The 25,999-nt window shown below is 41.1% G+C and overlaps 1 protein-coding gene across 1 annotated transcript; it reads right to left on the bottom strand.

The window, feature by feature from the left end:
* Positions 1–428: 428 nt before the first annotated feature.
* LOC117272270 (scavenger receptor cysteine-rich domain-containing group B protein) lies at positions 429–21,011 on the bottom strand. The gene is made up of 12 exons (XM_033651102.2): positions 20,615–21,011; positions 16,988–17,127; positions 14,599–14,631; positions 10,832–10,870; positions 9,989–10,291; positions 9,809–9,877; positions 4,811–5,125; positions 3,809–3,877; positions 3,436–3,504; positions 3,003–3,323; positions 1,112–1,204; positions 429–1,006 (listed from the first exon to the last, which is right to left on the bottom strand). Exons 2-12 carry the CDS (start codon positions 17,121–17,123, stop codon positions 690–692), a joined length of 1,764 nt encoding a protein of 587 aa, XP_033506993.2. The 5' UTR covers positions 17,124–17,127; positions 20,615–21,011; the 3' UTR covers positions 429–689.
* Positions 21,012–25,999: the final 4,988 nt, after the last annotated feature.

Genomic DNA, 25,999 nt, shown 5'->3' with positions numbered 1-25,999 from the left:
GCAGATACTGTTTAAAAAAAACTGTTTTTACACCAAAAATATATTATATACTGAAAAATAACATTTATTTTGTCACATGTAAATGATTATTAGGTACATTTATTTATATGATGGTTTACAGAACAAAAGTAACACATCATTTATTTGTAGATGGAGAGAGGCTGTAAGTTCACAAGGTATATAACACATTTATTTATGGATGTTTTCTGCGATCTTGCATTCTTGTGCTTTGTAGTAAAGCCTATAATTTGATCCCATTTATATCTCTGTTTATCTTATCATACATATTTGCTGACTTTGGAACTGAAGTCTACAAAATGGTCTCCTTTCATCCTCGTAATGATGTCAGTTGTCTTACTTAGTAATCAGGAATCACATGTACAGTAAATATTTTAACAGTTTGGGGCAAAAAAGAGAGAGACAGGCGGTTAAAAGCTTCCTTGGTTTATCAAATAAAAAACTGTGTACATTGTATTTTATATCATATATTTATTTATAAAGTGCTTAATAGGCATAGATAGTTTATAGTATGTAATCATATATTGTCATATGAGTTATTTTGTATGTTGTTGGTGGTGGAGTATTCCTTCAGCACGGTGACAGCTGTTATTTACATAATGTATACAAGTCCCAGGTTGGTGAGCCCACTTCCTACCCATGGTGGAGATGGGAGTGTGGTTCTGCTGAAATCACGACAGCGAGCAGGTGACGCCAGCATCTTCAGAGTGGTCACAGTTGTGCACATCCCAGGATATATGGGAGCACTCCAACAGGGAAGCCTCCGCACCGCTGCACTTGAGATTGTCCAGCAGGATTGTTCCTGTGCCGGGCCCGAAGAAAGCTTCTCCCCAAGCAGCCGTGGCCTCTCCACAGCCCACCTGGCGACACACGACCTGAGCGTCAGGGAGGTCCCAGGCATCATCACAGACTGTGCCCCATGCAGACTTTGAGTATATCTCCACCCGGCCTTCACACTGGTGCTGGCCACCAACCAGCCTCATTGCCCCTGCAAAAACAACAAAGAATCACATAAATTCAGCATCTGAACTGTTTTTTGTAAACTAAAGGAAATGGGTTGATGTTGTGCTGGTTGAAGATATATTTGACGTACCTTCAGAGGGTTGCGGGGTGGCAGTAGTGGTGGTGGCAGGTATCCTTTCTGTTACTCTAAAGTCTCGTCCATATCCAATGTAGTATTCAAAAGCTACAGAAAGTGGAGGAAAGCAGAAAAAAACAGTCATTATTCTGGGTCCTGAGCATACGCAGGAAATATCAAGTGACAAAAGCAAAAGCAAGGCTCAGTGAACAATTCATCTGAAAAATGATCATTTGCATATTAATTACTTGCTATGTGTCTCTTTGAATTCATGAAGAAGACTATGTTTTTCTTGCATGCCTCTCCAATGAATGGAGTATCCAAAAAAGGCGAATATTTTTCATGAATTAAGGAAAACAGAGACGGTGTTTAACAACAGCAAAATTATATAAGAACATCTTTTCACAAACTGTCACACACAACCCAAGTCGTATTTATCAAGCTGTATGCTCAGTACATCCCAAACCAACCCAGTCTCACTCCCAAGTTGTCAAAATGTGGTGCTTGAGCAGTGACTTGCGGCATCAGACACCAACAAAAAAAGCCGTCCTTCAATGTTTGTATAATTTGCAGCTAGTTGCCATTATAGTTTAACAGTGCACAGTGGCGTCAGGGGGAAATACGGCAGGACAAGTACGAAAGTTAAGGTGGCGAAAGTCCGACTACTGTGGCTGGGAGGGGTGGTGGATGGGTCCACCAAACCCTTACCTTCACCCGGGACAGCAGTGTTCACACCCCATAAAAGTCTAAAGCCAAACCCTGTTCTTTTTTCCTAAACCCAACCACATGCTTTTGTTGCCTAAACCCAACCATGTGTGTCGGTTGGATCAAACATCAATTTGCGTTGTTGTACTAACGTTGTGCATTTCCTGTGAAAACAGAAATGCGTTTTGAAAATAGACAATGTATGTAACAGGAAGAACTCAACACAGCGTCCCAGAATGTCAATAACAACCAACGCACCCAGGGTACCTTTGCTGTCCTATCTGGATGTGGAAGGTCCATGATGAAACGTCAATATGTGACGAGGTCGGAGTGAGAGTATGTTGCCCAAACACATGCATTTTCGCTTAAATGTTGAAATATTAAACGCTTCCAAATAAAAGTAGCATGCCCTGAGCATACCTGAGCTCTGCTTGAGCACAGTCCAAATGACCATGGCACGCTACTCGGCCGTGCATGAGATAGATGAGACTTGCATTATACTGCACGAGTTCTGTGAGAGGATATTTTGATATAGTTTTAAAAGCGGACCCTGTTTACTTCGATTCATGAAGAACGTTTGCCTTTTTTGGACTTTCTGTTCACGGTTGAGGCATGCAAGAAAAACAAGGTTCTCTTCGAGGTAACACGCTGTGAGTAGGCTAATTAATTTACGAATGGTCATTTTGCAGGTGAAATACACCTTTAAGGCCACAATACAGGGAGACACTTTGCAGTGCAATTTAACAATATAAATACAAATTGTCATGTCCCCTTTACCCTAATTACCTGCTGAAGGCAGAATTACTCTACAACTGATTAAAAACCGCTGCTTTTTGGAAGCATGGATGTGCTATTTAAGTAAAGAGGAGTCTGTATGTGCTTTTGATTTAGCCCTGAAGAAGTGAAATTTGGCCTGCAGGCATGCAGTGACGCTGATGTGGCTTGACTCATCCACTGTATTTTTTATGCTCTCTGGGCTGTCTCTTCCTCAAAGTACTACAGTCATGCATTGCAAGTGGACAGCTCAGCAGGGCGAGCACAGATCACCGGATGAAAAGGGAAGTACAAGCTTTCACTGGAATTGATGATTCAAGATAGAGGTTTGTGATACAGACACTTCCTTTGAGTTGAGTATTGTACATCTATGCCTAATGGAGGTAGTTTTACCCCCCACATGGTGTTAGAGAGATCCAGGTCTTACATGCACATTTAACTCCAGCGTCCTCATGATGGCCACAGTTGTGCTGACCCCAGCCCAGGTGGAAGCACTCAGACAGCTCCGGTTCATTGCCGCTACATTCTACATTGTCCAGAAGGATCGGCCCCGGACCGTAGCCGTAGTAGGCCTGACTCTTGGCCCCAATAGCTGGGCCACAGCCTAGCTGCCTGCACACCACATTGGCATTGAGCATGTCCCAGTCATCATCACACACCGTCCCCCAAACATTTTTGTAGAGGACCTCTACACGACCCTCGCAGGTGTTGTTATTCAGAGGATTCATCAAACGAATGGCTGGTTTGCCTGCACAGGAATAAATTGACAGGTACATCAATGCAGTGTGTTATCTGAAACGTGAATAAAAGGCTATAAATTAAAACCTACTGTATTTGTGTTTAAAGTTTAGTATTGTTACCTTTTGTCTGGACAGTTGTGGTAACAGTTGTTGTAGTGTGAGACATGGTGACTGGAACCTTTTCTGTTGCTGGAGGGAAGATGTAGCGCATGATAAGATTACTCTCAGTACACCAGAAACTACCTGTTCATGATGATCATGGTGACATTAACCTGTTACACCCTTTCACCAGCATGCTTCATGGTACTGTGATGTAACACATTTCAAGGCAATGAGGGAGAAATGGCTCCCCCTGTTGGCCATTTGGCAAAAGTGCACATTTCATTTTTAAAGAGAGAAAAAATAAGGAAAACATTTGGACATGCTGATGCAAAAGAGTGAAAATCAATGTGTGCTTGCTAATAAGCATCTACTGTATATTATGTTTGCATACCTTCAGTGTTATATACTGTAGAGAACATTCTCTGGCCTTCTGTTACCACAGGAGGTACAGTGGTGGATCCTGAAATGGGTAGAAATGGATATGAAATACTCTGTATATGTACAGAAATACCAAAAATACCTTCTAATACCACTACTACATTATTGTCATTATAAACTCCTCTCATACTCCTTATTTAATTTCCCCTGAAAATCAGTAAATTAGATTTAATCTTGTTTTATCTATACCTGAACATTACTGACTGACTTATTGTCTATGGAGTCATAGGAGTGCCATAAAAAATCTATAAAAGAATAACAAAATAAATGTGGAAATATAAACAGGAATAGATAATAAAATAAAGAACATACATAAAAATGTGAAAATAAATAAATAAAATAACATTAATTTAATAATATAAATAACAAAAAGGAATTAATTAATTATAAGCATTTTCATTTAATATCACACATCTCTCTTTACCTATTTCTGTATTAATTTATAATTATTTATTATTTACTATTATTTAATAGCTCACATTCAAAAAAGCCAAAGCAGAAAAGAAAAAGCAATAGGAAAAAAATTGGAAAAATAAAGAGCAAACAAAATTGCATTCTTATTTTAAAAAGAAATAAAGAAACAGAACAACAAGAAATAGATTAAAATAGAATAAAAACAATCAAAATAGATTATTTTCTAATATAATAATAATAATAATAATAATTATAATAATAATAATGTAATATCTATGTATTGTAAAAACAAAAAAAAGCAAATAAATGCAGAAATAAATGAACAAATACATTTAATAAATAAATAAATATGCTTCGCTCCGAGTTCGTCAAACACGTCAAACTGTGACGCTCTAGCTACTCCTGCAGTGTCGCTCAGGGACAGCATGTCCAGTTATGCTTGTTACATACGATGTCTTTTCAAAATAAACTTAAGTTTACGCAGGGAATGTGTTAATGCAAACTTGTGTTAATTCATATTCTATGACTCAGAGCAGCGTACCAGTACAGGTGACCCCAGCATCCTCATGATGGCCACAGTTGTGTTTGCCCCAGCCCAGGCTCTTGCATTTTGTCAAGTCATGTTCAGTGCCGTAGCAGTTGACATTGTCCAGGAGAATCCGACCAGTTCCATAGCCAAAGTAAGAGTTGGTGTGTGCATAGGCAGCGCTGCCGCAGCCCATCTGTTGGCACACCACATGGGCATTGTCAAGGTCCCAGTCATCATCACACACCGTCCCCCACTTTCCCAGGTAGTAGATCTCTACCCGGCCCTGGCAGGCGTCCTTTCCATTCATCAGACGGATGGTGCCATCTCCTAAACCAAGACAGAAAGAGGGGGATTTATTGCAACATCATTTTCTACAACACAGTTTTAGACTCTGTTGGTTTTTATTAGAATCTATATTAATGTCAAATTTAATACGTGCTGGGATAACTGCTAGGATTTGTGTGTGTCTGCTTGTGTTGAAGTCAGTGGCATGTGTTTTGAACATGAGCAGAAATCTTGCCAGGTTTTTTTTTTTAATTAATTAAAATAGATTAATTTATTATTGACACACAGTAGATACCACATGCACATTTAAAGCTGGGGTAGGCGGTTATATTTGGGTGTCATTGGGCAAAAATCCCATTATAACCTTTCAGTATATTGTGATTCAAGTGGAACGCCTATCCCACCCTAGACAGGTCACCAGACTATCACAGGGCTGACACATGAGCCCTTTTTAGATATGAATTGTGCAAATTTGCAGCAAAGCCCAATCAGTATTTTTTCAGCATTGGTAGTATAAAAACAAAATCGGGGAGAGCGGAAAATTTTCGCCTACCTACTTTTGTTTATACAGAATGCTCCTTTTTGGGGCAATGGGGGGCGTGAGCAAGTAGCAAAACGTGTAGCTCAGCATGTGACATAAACAGTGACATGGGAGGGAAGCCACGGCTAATCAGGCGGCGGTAGTCAGGCGGCGGTAGTCAGGCGGCGATTCTCTCGTAAAATGGCCCATTCTTCACTGCCCCATCATCTGACGGTTAATGGCCTCTTCATTTGCGAGGACAAGGAGGGCGCGCAATTCCTTGTCTCCCCAGTTGCTCATCTTTACAGTGTCTTTCAGGTTTGCGTTTCCCTCTTGCTACTAAATGCTCGCTAATTCCTGCTATCAGCTGTTTCCTGTTTATCCACCGGCGGTGGGTTGGACGTGCGGCGTCATCAACAGCTCCTCCCACAAGTCTTCAACAGCCCCTCCCGTGGTAGAAGGCTGCCTCGGTCTGTTTAAACTTAAAGGGTTCCACCAATATGACTACCCTCCGAGGCGGAAAATTGGGCGCCTCGAATCAACTCACCTTTCAACCTCTGTGTGTATAAACGCTTGCAGCTGGCCAACTTTCGCGGAAAATCTGGCAGTGTAAAAGAGGCTACAGTGTGTCCTCTGCCTCACTCCCCTCTGTTACAGACCACCCCAGCAGGAGGAGAAGCATCCAAAGGCTCTGGAAACAGCTCTCTAATCAGCAACCACAGCAACCCAAATCCAGGCGCCCTGACTCCCCACTGGATCAGCAAACTTTCTGTTGCTGCTGTTACACAGGTTAGACCCAGTGCTGCCAGTGGCCACCAGCCTGCTGTGACATGCAGTGAGGTGGAGAGATCATGGGGTGCACAAGCACAAGCTCGCCAATTCTGACAAACAGAGAGAGACAGCGAGGCAAGGAGGGGCTGTGCAAAACCATTGTGCGCAACTCTAAAATGAAATAAGATTAAATAAATCAATGTATGGGAAACACTGGGTAACTGTATGAAGCATGTGCATATGCCCACATCATAAATTGAGGCAAAAAAATGCACTAAAAATGCAGAAAATTAAGTGTTTGATGCTCAAAATTTCTGAGGATGAATCCCCATACCTCCTGCTTAACATGTGGCCACCCCAGTGTTGAATCGAAACCTACACCCTTGGACAGAGGTAATTATTAAGAGACATTGATACAGGGAAAGGAGACGGGTGTGGGCCTTCACAATACATACTGTGACTCCTGAAGTTAAGGTGAACATCTGATATACCGCTAAGCACAGATGTTGCCATTTAGCAGACAAAAAAAAAAAAACGCCTTAAAAAAGAGACAAAAGACTCTCTCATGTGTCCATCGTTTAAAAATGTGCTTCATCTGAGAGGAAGCCATGAATCAGGCTTCACTGCATTCCCACTGGGTTTCATGAAGGACACCAGAGAATTAGCTTGATACGTCACTAGTTAACAGAACTGGATTCTAGTCTGTCATGATCCTCACGGGATTTAAGGGAAAGAAACAGCCATAACAAAGGCAAAGCCAGCAAACAATACAGACAGCCTGGAATTCAAGATGCCTTTGAGGTGTGTTGTAGTTTCCCAAAAGATACTTTCCACCGAGCTGAAAAGCCTTTGCTGTTGTGTAAAATGTGATGACAGTTTTGCAAAACTAAAACGCCTCCAAGTCAATTATAAACCTGTTTTTCTAAATAAACCTGACTGTGATTATTCCATGAGGATCCCTGCATTTTAGACCCACGAAATGACAAAATAAGCCATCAGTCATTATTTAATGAAACCTGCCCTTGCAGTTTGAAGTAACATCTGGCATGCCACCTGTCTGCTAGATTTCATCCTAGAGCATAGAAAATCATCTAATCAAACACAGAGAAAAGCTGGTCTGAAGTTTAATTCCTTTGAGTATGCAACATATTTTATCCTCTACAGTCAAGAAGGTTTTAGTTGTATTTGAATTTCATCAGCTGTGTCCACTGAAGGTTAATGTCACATACAGGTGTGGTTTGTGCTTTTCAGGGTCAAATGCCGAGACTTGTAATAAGTGATTTGTTTGGCCACTTGGGGGCAGTGAGAACAAGCTGTGAACAAAGCACTGTCAACCTTTTTAGGACGAAATGGCTAACGTGTTAGCAAACTTTTGTCTGAAAACACATCCAGCAGACACTGAGCAAGAATAGCTTTCAGTTTCAAACATGTTTCTAGGCCACCTGCAGAAAGAAGTACTATATGGATCATTCCTGTCTTAAGTCCTGGTTATCACATAAACACAGAATAATGTACATTAAAAATACATTTGTTCATTTAAATGAGCTTTTCTTCTTCTATCTACTGGTATTCAAAATAAGGGACTACAATTACACTGAGTCTGTTTTCAGGACCTGACATAATTTGTGACATCATTTTACATGTTTCATGTTGTTAATCTGTTCTCACACTTATGACTGTTTATTATGTTTATATGTAGAACGGTAGCTAGCTGAATCTGGGTCACTCACAGAGCTAAGGCTAATTAGCTTGAAATGTTTCATCCTGTTAGATCTGTAGTCCAATATGAACCAGTCCATCTGTAAGGATTATTATCTGAGTGCCTGGCTAATATGTTTTCCTTGCAGTTAAACATGTCACTATTCTTATATAATGCAAAAAATATGAAAAATACATTCAAAGGTTTTTCTGTGAATTCATCACTGCACAAGCAACCTCTTATACATAGGCTACAAGTAGTTATGTGATCCATTGTCATATGAAAAATACTACTAGCGCAGCTTTAAATTTCTACAGGAAAGAAGTTTCAACAATGAAACAAGACAAGTTTATAACTGTAGCATGTCTTTTTGTATAAACTAACTTTATAAGAGCTTTGCGATTCAAATTGCAAAGGAATGATGGGATACAGGTATTTTAAATGCAGTTTGATAATAATAAAGATCCTTTCAGCCACTGAGTTATCCAGCTTGTTCTCACTCCCAGATTGTCAAATACTGACACTTTGTCACAACTCTCAGCGTCTGAAAGTGACACACAGGGTACCCTTTAGGGCAGGTGTTTCCCAACTGGTGGGTTGTGGTCCAAAAGTGGGTTGCGAGTGACTTGCAGAGGTGTCAAGTTTGTTAAAAAAAAAAACACACTTGTATTAACTACAATGAATTTCTGCCACAGAACCTTTATTTTGAGGTGCTGTTTCTTCCTGTGGTGTCTCATGGACAGCTACTTGGTTAACGTCTTGACAAGATCATGGTTAGGTTTAGACAACAACATTATTTAGTTAGGTTATTTTCTAAAAAAAATCATGTTTTGGGTTAAAAAAAGTATGTTTGTTACATAACATAATGTGACATACATAAGTGACATCAGTGCTCGACAACCACATGTAAATTATGTGAAGTTGCATTAAAACAACACTGACTTTTGGTCTCACACAGTACACAAACAGCAGTCTCCTGGATGAAAGTCCAGTTTTGTTTGACCCATCCACCCGAACTTGATCCAACCTTGCGTGGACTATTTCGCCTATATATCAGTTACTCTCAGCGTCAAGTTTTGCCCCAGATAGCTTTACATTGGAGTTAGTTGAAGGCTGTCTCATAAAGATGTCCAAAGTTTGCCTTTTGCGTCGATATCACCTGACAAAGCGTCTGTCTTTGACAAACTGGGAATGACAATGGGCTGAGTTATCAACGTCTAAAGTCAAGATAACTGTCTAGCCTGCAGAACCCTATAAAGTCCCTTTTCCATTGCACAAAAACCTGCTAACACTGCGCTCAAACATCGATCTAAATTAGTCTGCACCAAATTTAAAAGAGAGACCGAATAAGTAAGAGATATATATTTCACAGGCCTTCATGCTGCTTTCTACTGTTACCTGTTTTCTGGCCTGTCCTTGATGTTGGACGTGACACACCAAAAAAATAAATAAAATACTGATAGGGCAGCTTTAAATTTCTACAGGAAAGAATTTTCAACAGTGAAACATGACAAGTTTATACTTGTAGTCATTTCCAAGTTTAAGGATTATTGTTTCACTGTCTGGGGTTGTATTTCTACACATCTTATTTAGAGAAGTATTCTTTTTTTTTTTTTTTAGCATTTTCTGAATTTTGGCCATTTGTCTTAATGCTAAAAACAGGACAGATCCATCCTCTGATGTCTCAGGTTGGCAGAGCACCAGTCTCATTTAGATAAAAGCAGAGAGCACTTACGTAAACCGGAGCTCTCGTGGGGCAGTGTGGTGCGATCCTCAGACCCTCTCTCCCCCACCACTGCTGGTTCTAACAGCAAAATGGAAAAGAAGCAGAAACTTTTAGTGACTTTGTCCTCTTTTCTTTTCTGATGATTCACCACAACCTCAGCCAAATTATAGCTGAATTAAAAGCCTTTACCTTTGCAGGTAACACCCACGTCCTCATAGTGGTAACAATTATGGATGCCCCAGTCCAGACTACGGCAGCTGCTGAGGTCTGTTTCACTCCCTCTGCAGTCCACATTATCCAGCAGGATTAACCCGGTGCCTTGTCCAAACTGAGAGCTGCTGTGCACTGCCACAGCCACTCCGCAGTCCAGCTGCCGACACACCACGTTGGCATCCACCATGTCCCAGTCGTCGTCACACACTGTGCCCCATGAGATATTGTAGTACACCTCGACTCTCCCTTCACACCTGTGACGTCCATTCACCAGTTTTACTTTGGAGAGATAAGCAGACAACATCAGTCACAACTTGTCTCTGTCACATTCATTTTTAAACTTTGTCTTTGAGTGAGAAGAGGATATTCAGGTTGTTTGGTTATGATTGTGCCACCTCACTGAAAAATCTGAGGCCCATAAAAGCTCTACTGTTGGAGGGACATTTTAACGACACAGTTCTATTTGGAGAAAGAAAAATAGATGAGACTAGCATGGCTCTCATGTAATGACAGTTAATAGCAAGAAAAGTCTAATCCTACCAAGTTAAGGCACACAATGAGCCACATGACTCCTTGGAAGTGAGTGAGGTGGGTGCAGAGGGTGGGAGGTTACATAGCAAATAAGTGGGGATTAGGGAAATGGAGAGCTGGGAAAGTGACCTTGTTTAAAAAGCCCCAGGCACTGATCTACCTTCTGTACTCTCTGTCAGTGACACACAGCCAGCCCACTGATAAGTTTTCATGGCGTGGCCTGAAAGCAGACATGTTTTTCTGGGTGTCTGGGGCAGGTGTGGAGGTGGCTGTTGGGCTCATGCTTACCTTGGTGCTGCGTCCTCGAGGGGCTTTGCACACCATTGGCTGGAACCAGAGGGAGGAGGGGATATGGGAGAAAGAGAGAGAGAGAGAGGAAGATGGTCAAATTATTTGTTGAAAGGAGGCTCTTGGCCTTCCATAGTTACTGTACTCTATATCTACTATATCTATTTTCCTGTAACACGAGACACAGACTGAAACTACAACAGGAGGCCTGTTCAGATTATACAGCGTACCAGCTACAGCAGAAATATGTTAGCCTATTCCTTTAGTTTGGGTTTTTAGTCATGCTAGCGGCATGGGAAGGTAGAAAAAGTCAGTAACTATTGAATGGACTGCTATTAAATTTTATGCGGACTTTCATGACGAATACATTTAGTGATAACCTTACTCTTCATCCAGCACATTGTGTTCTCATCCCAGGTCATCACATACCAATGGTTTCTCACAACCCTCAGCGTGTAATACTGATACCAAGGGCACCCTTTGGTGTCTGTATGAGATGCAACCTTTAACATCTGTACGTAACACACAGCTGCCTCCTGGGTGAAACTCGGAAAATAAATACATAATGTAAATACTTCACAAGTATGTAACTGAAGTATGTGATTGATGGATGGGTGTTACATAACGTCACGTTTAAACAGTAATGACTTTTGGTTACAAACAGAGTCTGTGTTTGTCTGACCCATCCACCTCCCCTTTGTAGTCTTTATATGACATCATTGGCTTAGTGTGTCAAATACTGATGCAAATCGTTTTACAATGGAATTAGCTTAAAGCCTGGTGTGTCTCATAAAGACGCCAGAGGGTGCACTAGGCCTCGATATCAAACGGCGAGGGATGTGACAAAGCATCGGGATCTGACAATGCAAGCCGGTCTCACTCCGAAGTTGTCGGGATCCAGCTCTTAGGCAGTGACTTGTGGTATCAGAAACTAACCCAAAAAGCCGTCCTTTAATGTTGACATAACACGCTACAGGTCCCGCCGCATTTCCCCCGACACGAAAGTTAAGGCCGCGACAGTCTGAGTAGGGTGGGCAGGAAGGGGGGTGGATGGGTCCAACAAACACCAACTTTCAATCGGGAGAGGGGTCTTCACGTCTTGCAAGATTTTAAAAACAAACCCTGTTCTTTTTCCTGAAACCCAACCATGTGCATTTATTGTTGGAGGAGGAAAAATGTCACTTGGGGTTGTTGTACTGCATGACATAGTGCGTTTCCTGTGAAAATGGAAGTCTGTTTTGAAAGAAGACAAGACATGTAACATGCAGAACTTGACACAGTGTCCAAGAACGTCAACAACCAACGCACCGGGTACCTTGCACATTGTATGTGGATGTGGAAGATCCATGACCAAACATTGAAATGTGAGGGGGTCGGAGTGAGAAATTGTTGGACAATGTGAGAAAAGGAACAGGCTGTCTAGTGCCACCGTGAAGTTGACATTTGTTGTTTGAGTGCCCTACTACCCTCAGGTCAAACTTTAAATTCGTCCGATACTTTATTTTATGAGCCAATGGCCGTAAAAATAATAACACTGCCATCAGCTGCACTGTATTTTGTGTTGCATGCTAATTAGCATATGTTGGTACGCTAACGTGCTAAACTAACATAATGAACATGACGAACATTATACCTGGTAAACAACAGCATATGGAGCATGTTATTGTGAGCGGACATTGGTGTTAACATTTAGCTACCAGCATGGCTGTCAACCCTCAGTCTCGTCATTTTTGTGGCAAATTACATGAACTTTTATCTTTGAGTGGGGGAACACAACATCTAATCAATGTAACTGATGTTTTGCCGAGCCAAATTAATCAGGCCTTCAGGAAGTGCGCCAGGCTTTGAAGCCAATTTTCGTAGTGGCCAAACTGTGGAATTAGCCTACAACTTCCAGGTCCATCACACGATGCCACCGTGCCCAAAAGACTTTTTCCTATACTTATATTGTGAAAGAGACTTCTGTATAGCAGTGGATACATTTCTTTGAGCGTCACAACCCCCATGAAATGAATAACTTCACAATCAAAATTTGAACCTTTCGGTCAGATAACATCTCAAAAGTCTAGAGGAGCTGCAAGATTAAGTCGTCTTAGCCTCATTCAAGTAGGCGTATCTCTAAGCTAAGTCTCTAGTGTTGCCTGCTCTATGGGCCCAGTGATGCAGAAGCAGCACCAAAGGATAATTTTATAAGCTGCATTCGAACCTTTTTGACTTCATGTGCCACTGAGCAACTTTCATAGGAATGACGGGCCCTGCCTTCAATGCTGTATCCAGTTCTCTTTATACATCCATGAAAATAATCAGTTAAAACCAATTTATATCCACTGCTCACATAATAGAGCAGGTTACTTTCATCTATCATTGTCAAGCAATACCTGAACAATTAACATCACATGGTTGGTTTGATTTATAATCTGTTTATTTGCTTTTAATCTTACATTGTTTTATTTGTTTTATTTATTTCTAGAACTGTTTGATATTAATCATTTGTTTCTTTGTCTTTCAGTTACCATGGCTGTTTGGGGAGGTCCCTTCCTGGTGGAGCAAAAGGCGAGGCTGAAGGCTAAGGACTCTTAAATCCTGGAGCCAACACATTGGACCAAAGCATGTGCTGATATGTTATGGGGGAATTTGGGTTCAGTTATTTTTGCTTTATATTTAGTTGTAGTTGCTGTCCATTTTGGTTACCCCTTGGGAATTATTTGGTTTGGCAAAACCACTATGTATGCTCCCTCGGGTCATTTTGACAGGTCAGTTTGTTCATTTAACACCTTGTTTAGTTATTATATTAAGGTTTTTTTGTTTTGTTTTTTTTTTGGTAATTTTTCATGCATTTTTTGGGTAAATAAAAACCCACAATTTTGTCCTAACAGCACTATTTCTATAGTTTACAACATACAGAACACTTGACTTTTTACTTTAAATGTTGGTCATTGGCGCTTTAATATAATAATAATATATATTGTATACTATTAATAAGAAGGAGAAGAGCTTAATTGGTACAGCACATTCACACAAAGTTGCAGCCCAAAGTGCCTAGAAAAAAAGATCAGATTAAGATAAACAATAACCATTTAAAAAAAGAGAATGCAATTAAACATTAACAATACACCAAATTAAAAAGATAGGTTTTAATGTCTTTATTAAGAAAAATTAAAGGGAGTTTGTTGCTCTAAGATCCAAGGGGAGAGAGTTCCACAGTTTTGGGTCATAGAAATAGAAAGCTGCTTCATATACACCCCTTTTTCACATTCTTTTGTACATAATAGTCCTGTCTATTCTTTACCTTTATTTGTTCTGCCTCGTTGTCCTTGTTCTTAGCTGTCATGCCTATTACGTACAGTACGGAGTATGGAGTCATATTCCTTCTATGTGTTCACATACTTGGCTGATAAAGGCTGATCTTGATACTGATATGCAAAACACAGAGGGCTCGTGTTTCCGAGAGGTGTGTTAAGACACACACTGGAAGATGTTTCAGGATATGTACGTATAGAGGACAATCTAACGTCTGAAGACTAATATCTCAGGTTTCAACATCTCACAATGACAGCAGGGGGGATTTTCTACCCCTCACACCCAATGTAGGTCAATTCACAGGCTGGTCTCATTGGTTTGTGGCAGTGAAATATATACAGAGTGTACATACATACTGAAACTACCTATTCAGCGACACATGTAGGTTACATTTTCGGTTTATATTCCATGGAGATGTAGTTGTTATTCTAAGTTGGATCAGAAAAGTAAAATTAAATAGTACTTACCATCTACAGCCCGTCTGTTTATTTTCATGTCTCCTGAAATTTGAACACACACGCAAAAAGAAAATGTTAGTGAGGTACACATTTGGATATATTTTGGCTCTGTGAAGAGACAAAAGCAACAAGCTGGTGTCAGCACATTTGAATTAATTGCTCTCTCTTGGTAGTTGTCGATCCATAACAGCCAGTGAGTGGAATTGATCCTGGCTGGCTCCCTTCAAAATAACTTCAGGGCTTTTAGCCTGCTATCACTGGTAAACATGGGACGAACAGCAACTGTGGACACAAAAGCACTCATCTGCAGGGAGTTCACTTACAGGAACACTGGGTTCTTGAGCATATTAAATCCCCAAATATGTGGTTCAGCACTGACACACAAGAAACCAGATTGTTCTATTTCAGTGTATGGCAGTACTAACCTTTTCCCTTTTTTGGAACAGCTATTAAAGTACAAGTTTAGTCTGTGCGGTGGAGTCGACAGCAGAATATCGATGATTTAAAAACTACTGATGCAAGGGTCATCATGTTTAAGAGTTTAAAAAGCACGGACATGGTGGTTTGTTGAATGTTAAGAGTAGTAGACAGCAGCGTTAGATAAGGCATTGGGAATCAGTTTCAGTCTTTACACAGCCAACCTCTGCTCCTGGGCCAGTGTACAAAAAAAAACTTCTCTTCTAATAAATGATTCACTTTAATAAGCTAGTTTATCCCACACACACTTAAAAAAGCTTGTGTTTGAACTCTAAGTTGACTGAATTGGAGAAGACAAGTTGAGGTAATTTGATAATGATTCAACGTGTCTTCTCAAATTCATTCAGCTTAAAAATTTAAGACAGCCTGGACGCTAACTTTTTTAAGTTTAAACACACAGTTTCTTTTTACAGTGATTGAGAACTTGAAAGTGCACCCAGCTCAGCTGTTTCATATATATTTCACCTCATTCCCTTTAACAAAGAATGCACCACAAATACAAATGAAAAATACAAGGCCTTTAGTTTAAAGAGATAGTGTGTGTTGGAGATATATGGAGATGTCTGCCTTCTCTCTAATATAATGAAATTACATCGCACTCGGCTTGTGGTGCTCAAAGTGCCAAAAGAAAATAAAAAAATTCAGACACTCAGCTGCAATGTCTCTCTCCAGAAATCATGATGTTGTGAGCAGTTTCATGCAGAAACTGTTTTCTTTCTATTAAACTACACCCGCCAACCGTATCACTGTGCAGAAGGCTCGTGCTCTAGACAGTGCGAGATGTAAAAATTAATGGCATTCTCCTCGGCTGAGCTGTAACATTAGCTAGCTCGGTGGTGCTAGGTGAGCTAGCAGTGGATGCACTCTTCTTTCTGCGCAGTGATATAGTTGGTGGATGTTGCTCAGTAGAAAGAAAATAGTTCCTACATGAAACTGCTCACAACAAGGTCTGTGGATTATCTTGAGTAACTGGGTCATGATTTCTGGAAATAATTATTTTGACACTTTGGGCACCACAAGCTGAGTGCCTATCTCCAACACTCAGCAACTCACACCAAAACAACCTAGACTGATAAACAGCACTACAGATGAGACGAAAATATCTTGATTTTGGGGTGACCTGTCCCTTTAACAATGACAATGCACCACAGATATTTAAAATCAAAGTAAACAAAAAAATACAAGGCCTTTATTTTAAACTGTATTTCAGACTGGGGTTGCTTTAATATGTCTTTACTAAATACTGTATCCCCATATTTTCCAAAAATGGACCCAAATAAAGTAAACTACACCTTTTGCTCCTAATCACATGTAGCATTCAGCAGTCAGACAACTTGGAGCTAATGGCCCTGACCCTCAGCAGAAGCGTTGTCAAGCGGTGGCCAGGGGGGGCCATGGCCACACTGATACAGTAGCTGAGCCCCCACTGGCACCCCCTTGCAAAAATAATAGAAATAAATTGGAAGCCTCTGTGTGGTGTTTTCAAACTTAAGTAGTCTTGTTCCTAATACATGTTTTGTTCCATATAATCAATATACTCCTTCGAATGAAAGCTGTATTTGTCTTTTTAAGGAAAAGAAACACCAGCCTATTGTAGCATGTAAATACAGATACATAACACATTAAAACAGGATTGCTATGGAACTCAAAATGTTAATTGTACTGTAATAAGCCCATACACATCAGATATTTGGTAACTTTAAGAGTAAAAGATGAAACCAAAGTTCATCAGTATGAGATTCCTTCACTCTCATATTGATATAGTTTTTTTTAACTCTGCAATATACCACAACAGCATGATAGAATTCCTGACATTTGGTTATAATTTTTGGTTTGGTGTGCCGAGATTTTCAATTGCCCCATCTGGCCACAACTACCAAAAATGTCTCAGGGTGGAACCGACCCCCACTGACACACTCACCAAGTCGCAGCAGCACACTGACGGCCACCAAGACGAGTGATCCCAGCAGCGACACCAGGAGCCAGATGGCCGGGTTCCAGCACCTACACGCGCTCTCCACCACACGCTGGCCTCGCATGGCTGCCTGACTGACCATCCACCTGCAACACACACATTCACACACTGTCAGTCTCTCTCACCAGACTCCCAAAAGTCCTGCACTGTGCTTAAACACACCTCTAAATGTAGTAGGCACTTTTCTACTACTACAAAACAATCACTACTTTCTGTCCTGGTTCAGAGAAGCCTAATTATAGTATTGGATTGTTTTCTCTGATGGAGCCTGCGGCTGTTGTTATTGTGCTGTAGTAGGTATTGATGGTAGTCTGAGTTCAGGCTCGGAAAATGTGTAGCTCAAAAAGAAATCGTTTGCAGAGCTCATGTGGTGCACATCACTTGCCATGGACAAAAGAGAGCTGTAAGGAAGCTCTTGTGGCATACAAATACCAAACCAGGAGCCCCAGTTTACCAGATCTGGGCATGTGCCACCGAATTGTGCTGCTCTTGCCAATAATACAGTGGGAGCAGGGAGTAGAGTTACGTTGCTGTTTTGTAAGCACAAAATGGCCGCCACGTACCCACCTGTAAGCAGGTAACAGGCTGCAACATGACGGGTGACGTCGGCCACATTGATGATTTAAGCTGAGGAAGTTTGATTTCCTCCCACAGTCAACAGCTGGGGAGGGCTAATGTTACAGACAGAGGCAGACACCTGTGTCGTGGCTTTGGATAATCAAGGGGATTTTCCTTTGGACAGAGAATATTGGGATTCACTGACAGTCACTCAATAATCAGAGTTAGATAGTGCCACAGTGAGACACTGAATAGCCTTCATTCTTCTTAAGTGAGAAACTGGGATGAATGACATTCAACTAATACTGCAAGGGGATTCAGGAAAACGCTATAGTGAGATGATGCTGTGGTGTGAGGATATAATTGACAGAATAAAAACATAAAGAGTCAAATTTTTATGCCCATTTTCAAAAACACAGATGTTGTTCCTAGAATCTAAGACAGTCCAAAAAGAATAAGTAAACATGTACAACTCTCTCCCAAATCCAAAAACTAGAGTGCTAAAACTCAAATTTCAGATATCATCAAGCATAAAGTCTGGAGCTGCTCCACCGACAATGAATTGGGAAAGTTCTAGATGACACTGAGAGCACCCAGTGGAATGTTCTGAGTATATGGGTACACCTACTACAATAGAAACAGGCTCATCTGGGTATAAATAGAACAAATGAATTCTCTGTGGATCCACAAAATCAGGCTGCCATTCAGCTCCAGACTTTATACGTAACAACATCACAAGTTTGAGGCTGGGAGAGTGCCTCATGTTCCATCCCACTTACCAGCATAAATATTGGTTCTGTGTGTAACTGCAAACCACAGATACATTACATTTGCACATTTTTATGTAGTAGATACATTGAAACTTTATGTTTCAGCAGCGCTGTGATTAATTTGTAGGTTTAGGCATAAAAAACAATTGATCATGTTTTGATTTTAAATACCCAATCACATCTGGAGAAGCCATTTATGTCCTGGTAAAAATAACCACCTTTGTGGTACTAACCCTGATGGAGAAACAGCGATGGGTCTAAAAAACAAACACGTTTGGTGCCTAATATACTGTTGAAAAAAGAGACGGGTTGCTACAAAACACCTAAAGTTGGTGCCTAAAAATCTACTGGAAAAACAGTGACTGGTTGTTACAAAACACCCATGGGTGTTGCCTAAAAAGCCACTGAAAACAGCAATGAGATGCTACAAAGCACCCAAGTCTGGTGTGTAAAAAGCTGCTGGAAATCGTAGCAACAGGTTGCTACAAAACACCAATGTGTGGTGCCTAAAAAGCTGCTGGAAAAACGGTGATGGGTTGCTACAAAACACCCACATTTGGTGCCTAAAAAAACTGTGAAAACGTGTTTGGTGTCTTTTTGTCTGTTGTTCTGGAACAGTCCAATCTAAAGTCAGCTCGTATACCACGTCACTTTAGAAACCTTGATATGATACATTTAAAACCTGCAATGTAACCTTTTCGTAGTTTGCAGAAATGGACAATGCCAACATCTGCGGCGAGTCAGCTGCATGTTTGCAAATATCATTTGGAATTACCTAGGCCAGGGAAGTAACGTATTGAAATTGACAATCCAGGTGGTGTTCCTCTTTATCGTATATGCAGTCAAAAGCAATACAATAAAGTGGGAATTTGGAATCACTAAATCCAAAAACATCCCAGAAATGAACTCAATAGTGTTATAATAAGTGTGTTGTCACCAGGAGACCACAGTGTGTGGCTTGGCCTTGGGTTGTTTGTCTCTTCGCTCATGCAGAATTCCCCCTGACCTTACACTGGAATGTGTATTAGGGGATGATGAGGGGAGAATTTGATATTGGCCCCTCGAGATAGTGGACATTCCGAGCCCATGGGGCACAAAAAGACATTTCTGCTTTCTGTGGTCCCCATCGTCAGGCATAAACGCTGCTTCCTGCAATCTGTCACTAGAACCCTCCAAAACGCTTAGGCACCTGATGACACTGCAGGGGCGCCTCTCGTCTCCTTGGAGTGCAGGTTGCAGGGGCAGAAAGAGGAGGGGGTGTTAAAATCCTGAGCCACTGTACTGTATACACAGTTATCTTCAGCTTGTGGGGGTACATTTAAAGCACAACTTTTTTGGGGGTCATTACTGACAAGAAAACACTTAACAGCAGCCACAGAAACAACTCTGCACTGTGCAGGCCTAAACCAGATCCAGTCCATTTTCACTGGACTGCATTGTATGAAAAGATGCAGCGCACAAGGCCAGAGGCCCTCAGAGAGACCCTGTGCCTCCAATTGGGAGGTGAGGAGTTTAGCACCAGCACAGCACTCAAGAACCACGGCTGACTCATATGCAGACTGTACCAGCAAACCACTCGAAACTCTGGGACAAATGGCTCAGTTATGAGGGATGAAAAATAATCTAGTCCCCAATGTTGTGTTTTTCAATACTCCATTCATAGTAGGATGTAGCGCAGATCCGCTGGGGAATAATGTTGCCTTTTGTGTCGGCTCTGCTTCCCCTCCCTTCTCACTTCCCCGTGCTGAGAAATAGCTGAAAGATCTCAGCCCCACAAAAATACCCCTTAATGTCTGAGATAAACCACAGAATGATACTGTCAGTTAAACAGAGAATCAGTGTCAGCATGTACGTCTGACCATAGAATTTATAAGCAATATCCTTTTTGTTGTCAAGTTTAATTAGTTTTTTGGAAAAGTGTGACAAAAAATGACAAAGGAAACTTATCTTTTCTCAAAACAGAATTATCCATTTTCATAAATAGATAGAATTGAATGTAATAATTTAAAGAATCTGAACATGTTTGACATAGAATGCTCCTAATTCAAATATCAGCCTTGCAAAAAAACATCTTAATTAAACCCTTTAACCCTTCACATTATGATTAATAAATGAATGAAAGTGCATTTATGGTAAAAACAGTTTAAATGACAGAGATTTAAAGTCGCTCACTCATATGTCACAGAACCAGGTTTAAAATAATCATGATAATCGAATAAAGCAAATCAATTAAAAAAATACATACCTCTTGTCAAAGTATTTATCTTCACCCACAATAATAAAAAAATAAAAATAAAATAGGATTCCTTCCCCCACACAAGTACAGAAAAGTGTCCTCAGAGCTCAAATGGCAGGCGGCTTAATTCCACACAGAAAACACACCAAGAAATGGAGGCAGGAAAGTCAAGAGTATCCAGTGCTACTCGTTTAAGGTCTTTCATCTCCTTAACCCTGCTTGGCTATAAATACCTGGCGTCAGTGACAGAGGTTACGTAAAAAAAATAAATACCAGAGCATTGTATGTTAATATTCTTAACACCCAGTACCTGTCTATGTTTAAAAAAAAGCAGGAGGGGCAACAACAACAAAAAAAGACAAAGACAATGAAAGCTAACCCTTCACTGGTACCCCTGCATCTCCAGTTTCAGGTAGCGCTCACAGAAGGTGCGGTCCTGCTCATCTCTGGATACAGAGGGAGACAAGGCTGTAGCTCAGGTCCTGTGTGTGTGTGTGTGTGTGTGTGTGTGTGTGTGTGTGTGTGTGTGTGTGCATAGGACTGTCCCACACAGAAGAAGAGCAAAAGACTTGTATGATTATGAGGCAGCGAAAGTTATAAACCAGAAAGTTGTACACAGGAGTTCCTAGAGAGTTTTGAAGGTTTTAAAAATCTCTTCACAGAGAGGTGATGACTGACAAATAATCCTGGATCCACCTCGTGCATAGATGAAAAGACGAGGCAAACTGAGCATGAACATCTTGGCCAAGGCTTAATGATGCAATCTTTGTCAGAAGACATAAAATTATGGTCAGAATGCTGCAATCGACCTTTAAAAGTTCACTCGCCTCGAAAATGTTTCATCACCTTAATGAGCAATTAAGTCCCTTAAAGACTGTTGTACTCTTCATGTGTCACCAACATGATCCTGACCTCAGCATGCACAAACTCCTTATTTCCCTGAATAAAAAGTGAAAAGTTTCTCCCTCAAGCTAGGAAGAAGCTTAACACGTCTCAGTGTGGTTATATTTCACACATACAAAATATTCTGTAGTTCTCTCAATTGTCTCCTCACAAGGAAAAGCCAGAGGCCTCTCTGGATTGTGCAGCAATTACCTCCAAACACTAATCCTTCCTGAGCCGTGGAGAAACGTGCAGGCTGTCCGTGGCCATTGACAAGGACCAATTCATGGCTCCTTCCCGGGGTGTCACCCGAATCAGTGGTTGAGCCAAAACACAGGGATTCTGTTACACAAAGCTAATCTGAACCTCCAGGATAGGATTGAGAAAATACAACACCACACAGCCAAAGTGCGACAAGCCAACCAAAGAACATGTTGGCATTGTACGTTTCTGCAAACCACAAATATGTGATTTTCAGGTTTTAGACATATCATATTGATGTTTCTGAGGCAATGTAGTATATGAACTGACTTAATCAGGGGGAGGAGGAGGGCATCAACATCTAGGCAAGACGCCTGCCATGCTTCAGACCACTGTTCGAGACCAATAAACAACAAAACTGGTTGTGTTTCCAGCGGCTTTTCAGCCCCCAAAGTGGGAGTTTTTTTTTGAGACCTGTTGTTGTGTCTACACCAGGAGTAGTGACCAAGACATCATTGGGTTTCCTGCCAGAAAGTGTTACGAAAAATAGTTGTTTTTTACTGAGACATTGCTGCATTTCCAGCCGGAATAGTGCAATGAAAAGCGGTTGATATTTACCAAGACATCGCTATGTTTCCTGCTGAGATTGTGCCACCAAAACTTTTTTTTTTTAGCCAGAGCATGATCTTTTTCTAACCATAACCAGGTGTTTTTTGTGCCTAAACTTAAATTTAAACTTAACCATTAACCAAGTTTCAACATATCAGGTACATAATAATGTGCAAATGTAACATATCCATTAGATGTACAAGGCCAACATTTTTTTTTTCTGGTGACTGGGTTGCAAAGTTGCAGATTTACACACAGCTTTGTCTTGCCTTGAAAATTTGTTTTGCCTTTTTGTGTGTCTGCATATTGTTTTTTACCAAAGAGCAAGGGAAGCTAATCAACAGTAAACAAGTCCAGGTGGAAGCTAACAAATATTTCCATAATTTTAAATCAGTGTGTTCCCAAGCAAACTTGGAATTGTCTGAGTAGTATAGCACTGAGTACAATGACAGCATGTCAGTAAATATACCAGCCATGACTTACTATGGTGAGCTATCAGCATTATATACTTAAATACTGACTTCATTTTTTATTTTGCTGTAATGGGCCCAGTGAAAAGAAGCTGTGAACACAACACTAACAAAAATAATCTCATAAAGTTGTTTGTAGTAAACTGGTTAGCAAACAGCTGCCCTTTTACACGGGTCCATGTCATTGGTCCGACAGCCCATTGGTCCGACATCCCATTAGTCCGACGGTCCACGGTGCTGAATGGCTCCCGGTGGGTGTACTTCTGCCTTGATGGTGTGCCGTGACCAGCTCTGGGTCAGCTGGGAAAGGCTTGAGGCGAAGCAGGCTCAAAGCTTATGTTTGTCACTTTCTTTTTCATTTTAACCCACACCATGATCTTTTCCTGACCCTAACCAAGTGGTTTTTGTGCCTAAACCTAACCAGACCTTAACCACAGGGCATCATGATGATTTTGGAACGGACTTCGGAACAATGGGTTTAATATGGTCGGAACAATGGGCTGTCGGACCAATGGGCAGCTCCCCTTTTACACATCCAGGAGATATGAAGCAACGCTAACATTCATTAGGAGTTATGTCTCTATGACCACCTGATTAATGTAAGGAAGGTATTCACTCTCTTTTAGCTCCGTTTTTGGTCTCTACCAACTCCTTAGGGAAAAATGTGTCTATTTAGCTGCTAAATGCTCAGCTGGATACAAAAGGCCGAAATGAGTTTCCTCTGTGGGGTGGCTGGGCTCAGCCTGAGAGATAGGGTAATGAGCTTGGACATCCAGAGCGAGCTCGGAGTAGAGCCGCTGCTCCTTCGTGTCAAAAGGCGTCAGCTGAGGTGGTTCGGGCATCTGATCAGGATCCTCCTGGGCGCGTCCCAGTGGAGATGTTACGGTAACGTCCCACTGGTAGGAGGCCCTGGGGCAGACCCAGAACACACTGGGGGGGATTACATATCCCTTGTTGTTGTTGGGGGAGGGACATCTGGGGTGCTCTGCTTGGCCTGCTGCTCCCATGACCCGGCCCCGAATAAGCGGATGAAAATGGATGGATGGATGGATGGATGGATGGATGGATGGAAGGATGGAGGAAAAACATTAACATAGTATTAAATATCTTCAATGTAAGTTTTTTTTCCATTGCCTATATGTGCATAGCTTTGATTTTCAACTTCCTACAAACAAAACACTTGATTGCGCTTCTTATAGTTTCTGGGATACAGCCATTTTTTTATCATACTGTATTTAGTCTTTGGACACATGAGAGAACTATATTTCCCTAAAATATAAAGAAATATACTGAAAAAACAGTAGTCCCATGTGCCCAAAGACTAGATATAGTATGATAAGAAAAAGAGCTCACTCTTCAGCCAAACAGTTTGACTGATTTTCTAAATTTCTTCAGATTTGTACTTAGGGAAACCCAGAAAACATTTACACCAAAGGAAATTCAAAACTTTAGTTGCGGGCACAAGCGATATTTGCTAAAATATCAGCTGCAGTAAACCTTACAATTACTTCTATACCTGGAAAATACAGGGTTTCATGCACAATTTGAGAAAACTGCACATTGTAGTAACCAACAGCAAATGATGTTCAACCTGTTAGCAAACAGTTGTTCATTCAGATTTCAGTCAGAGTTGTTCGTGGCCACCTGATGAATATCCACTCTCTTATCCACTCTCTTTAAGCTCTGTTTTTGGTCTCTACCAGTGACGTCAAAGTTGTGTCATTTCAAGAAAATAACACATTATAAATGTCCCGTAATACAGCCCACTTACTGTGTCATATTCGTTAGCTGTTTACTGTGAAGGAAGAGGAACCAGCCCCTTGATTCTCGTTAATACCAGACAGAACACTACATGTGAGATAAAAAGATTCAGTGCATTATAACCTGCCCCAAAGGAACCAGTAAATTATAATCTGCCCCCAAGGTGCCAATAGAGTAAATGTAGGCTACAGTTTACACCAGGGAAAAGAAAGATAGTGTTTCTTTTCCTCTGTGACTTAGCATATTTGACCCACTAACCATGTTAATGATTGTGACATTTCAGAAAACCATTCTTTATCATCTACTTTGCTGTCTAAGTATACAGCACACAGTCGCAGTTAATCTACAGGTGACTCTCCTCTCCCAGTTTGTGACAGCATGTGTTGGAGGGTTCACATGTTACTGGCTGCATCCATATTATATAACATATTTCAATGATTCCCAGTTGTGCTGAGACATACAGAGGTGGGGAGATCATCAGTAGTGAAAAGCTACAGTACAGGCGGACCTGTCTGATCTATGGCTGTGACTGTGGGTTAAAATGCCTCCTGTCTGTTTAGGTGCCTCCTCTTTCTTTGTCAGAAAGATGACTGTAATATTTGCTCACTTTGTACTGGTAATGTTGGAGCAGGGGTGGGTTTCTGAAAGGGTCTATGGAGCAGGGGGTAAGAAAGTCAATCAAACTACAGAAAAACTCAAAATGACTACAAAGAGACACAAGACAACCACACAGACACAAAGAGACACAAAACGCTACAAAGAGACACACAATGGCCACAAAGACATGCAAAATTACTACAAAGAGATGCGAAACAACCACAAAGAGATGCAAAAAGACTTCAAAGAAATAATAAAAGTCTACTGAAACACAAAGCGATCATAAAAAGATTTGAAATTACAGACAGATGCAAAATGACAAGTAAAAGACTCAAAACAACAACAAAGAGACGCAATTTTGACAATTTTGGGACAAGATTTTTGAGACATTTTTGTACATGTGCAATAAAACCATAGACCCAGAGCCACAGCTGGCAATATTTGGTGTGGCCCGATGAGATCCAGGTCTCTCCCGAGCCCAGACTTATGCTTTGGCCTTTTTTATCATTGCGAGCAAGATGTCTCATTCTGTACAACTGGAAGTCTAATCTGCCACGCCATATCGATGGTGCAACAGGTGTAGCACACCAGGGCCCAGAATCTGTTAGGTGTCCATGTAGGAAGGCAGGTTTTTTGCTGCTTGTTGAAATTAGGCTGCAGTGGTTTGAGTCCAGGGCAGGCTGTTAGATGAGCGTTGATAAATTTGACCCTTCTGCTGCTGTACGTAGTGCTGATCAAAGGCTGGCGTGCAGGATGGGATGGACACACCTCTGTTCAGTGTGATGTATTTTGGTGTTACTTTGCCAGGAGGAGAGAGAGGCCTTTTACATATCTGTGCCCAGGGGCTCATTGTCCTATAATCCCTTGTGTTGGA

Source organism: Epinephelus lanceolatus, chromosome 11 (genome assembly GCF_041903045.1).
Source record: "Epinephelus lanceolatus isolate andai-2023 chromosome 11, ASM4190304v1, whole genome shotgun sequence".
NCBI classification, from domain to species: Eukaryota; Metazoa; Chordata; class Actinopteri; order Perciformes; family Serranidae; genus Epinephelus; species Epinephelus lanceolatus.
This window is presented reverse-complemented; position numbering and strand designations above follow the sequence as displayed.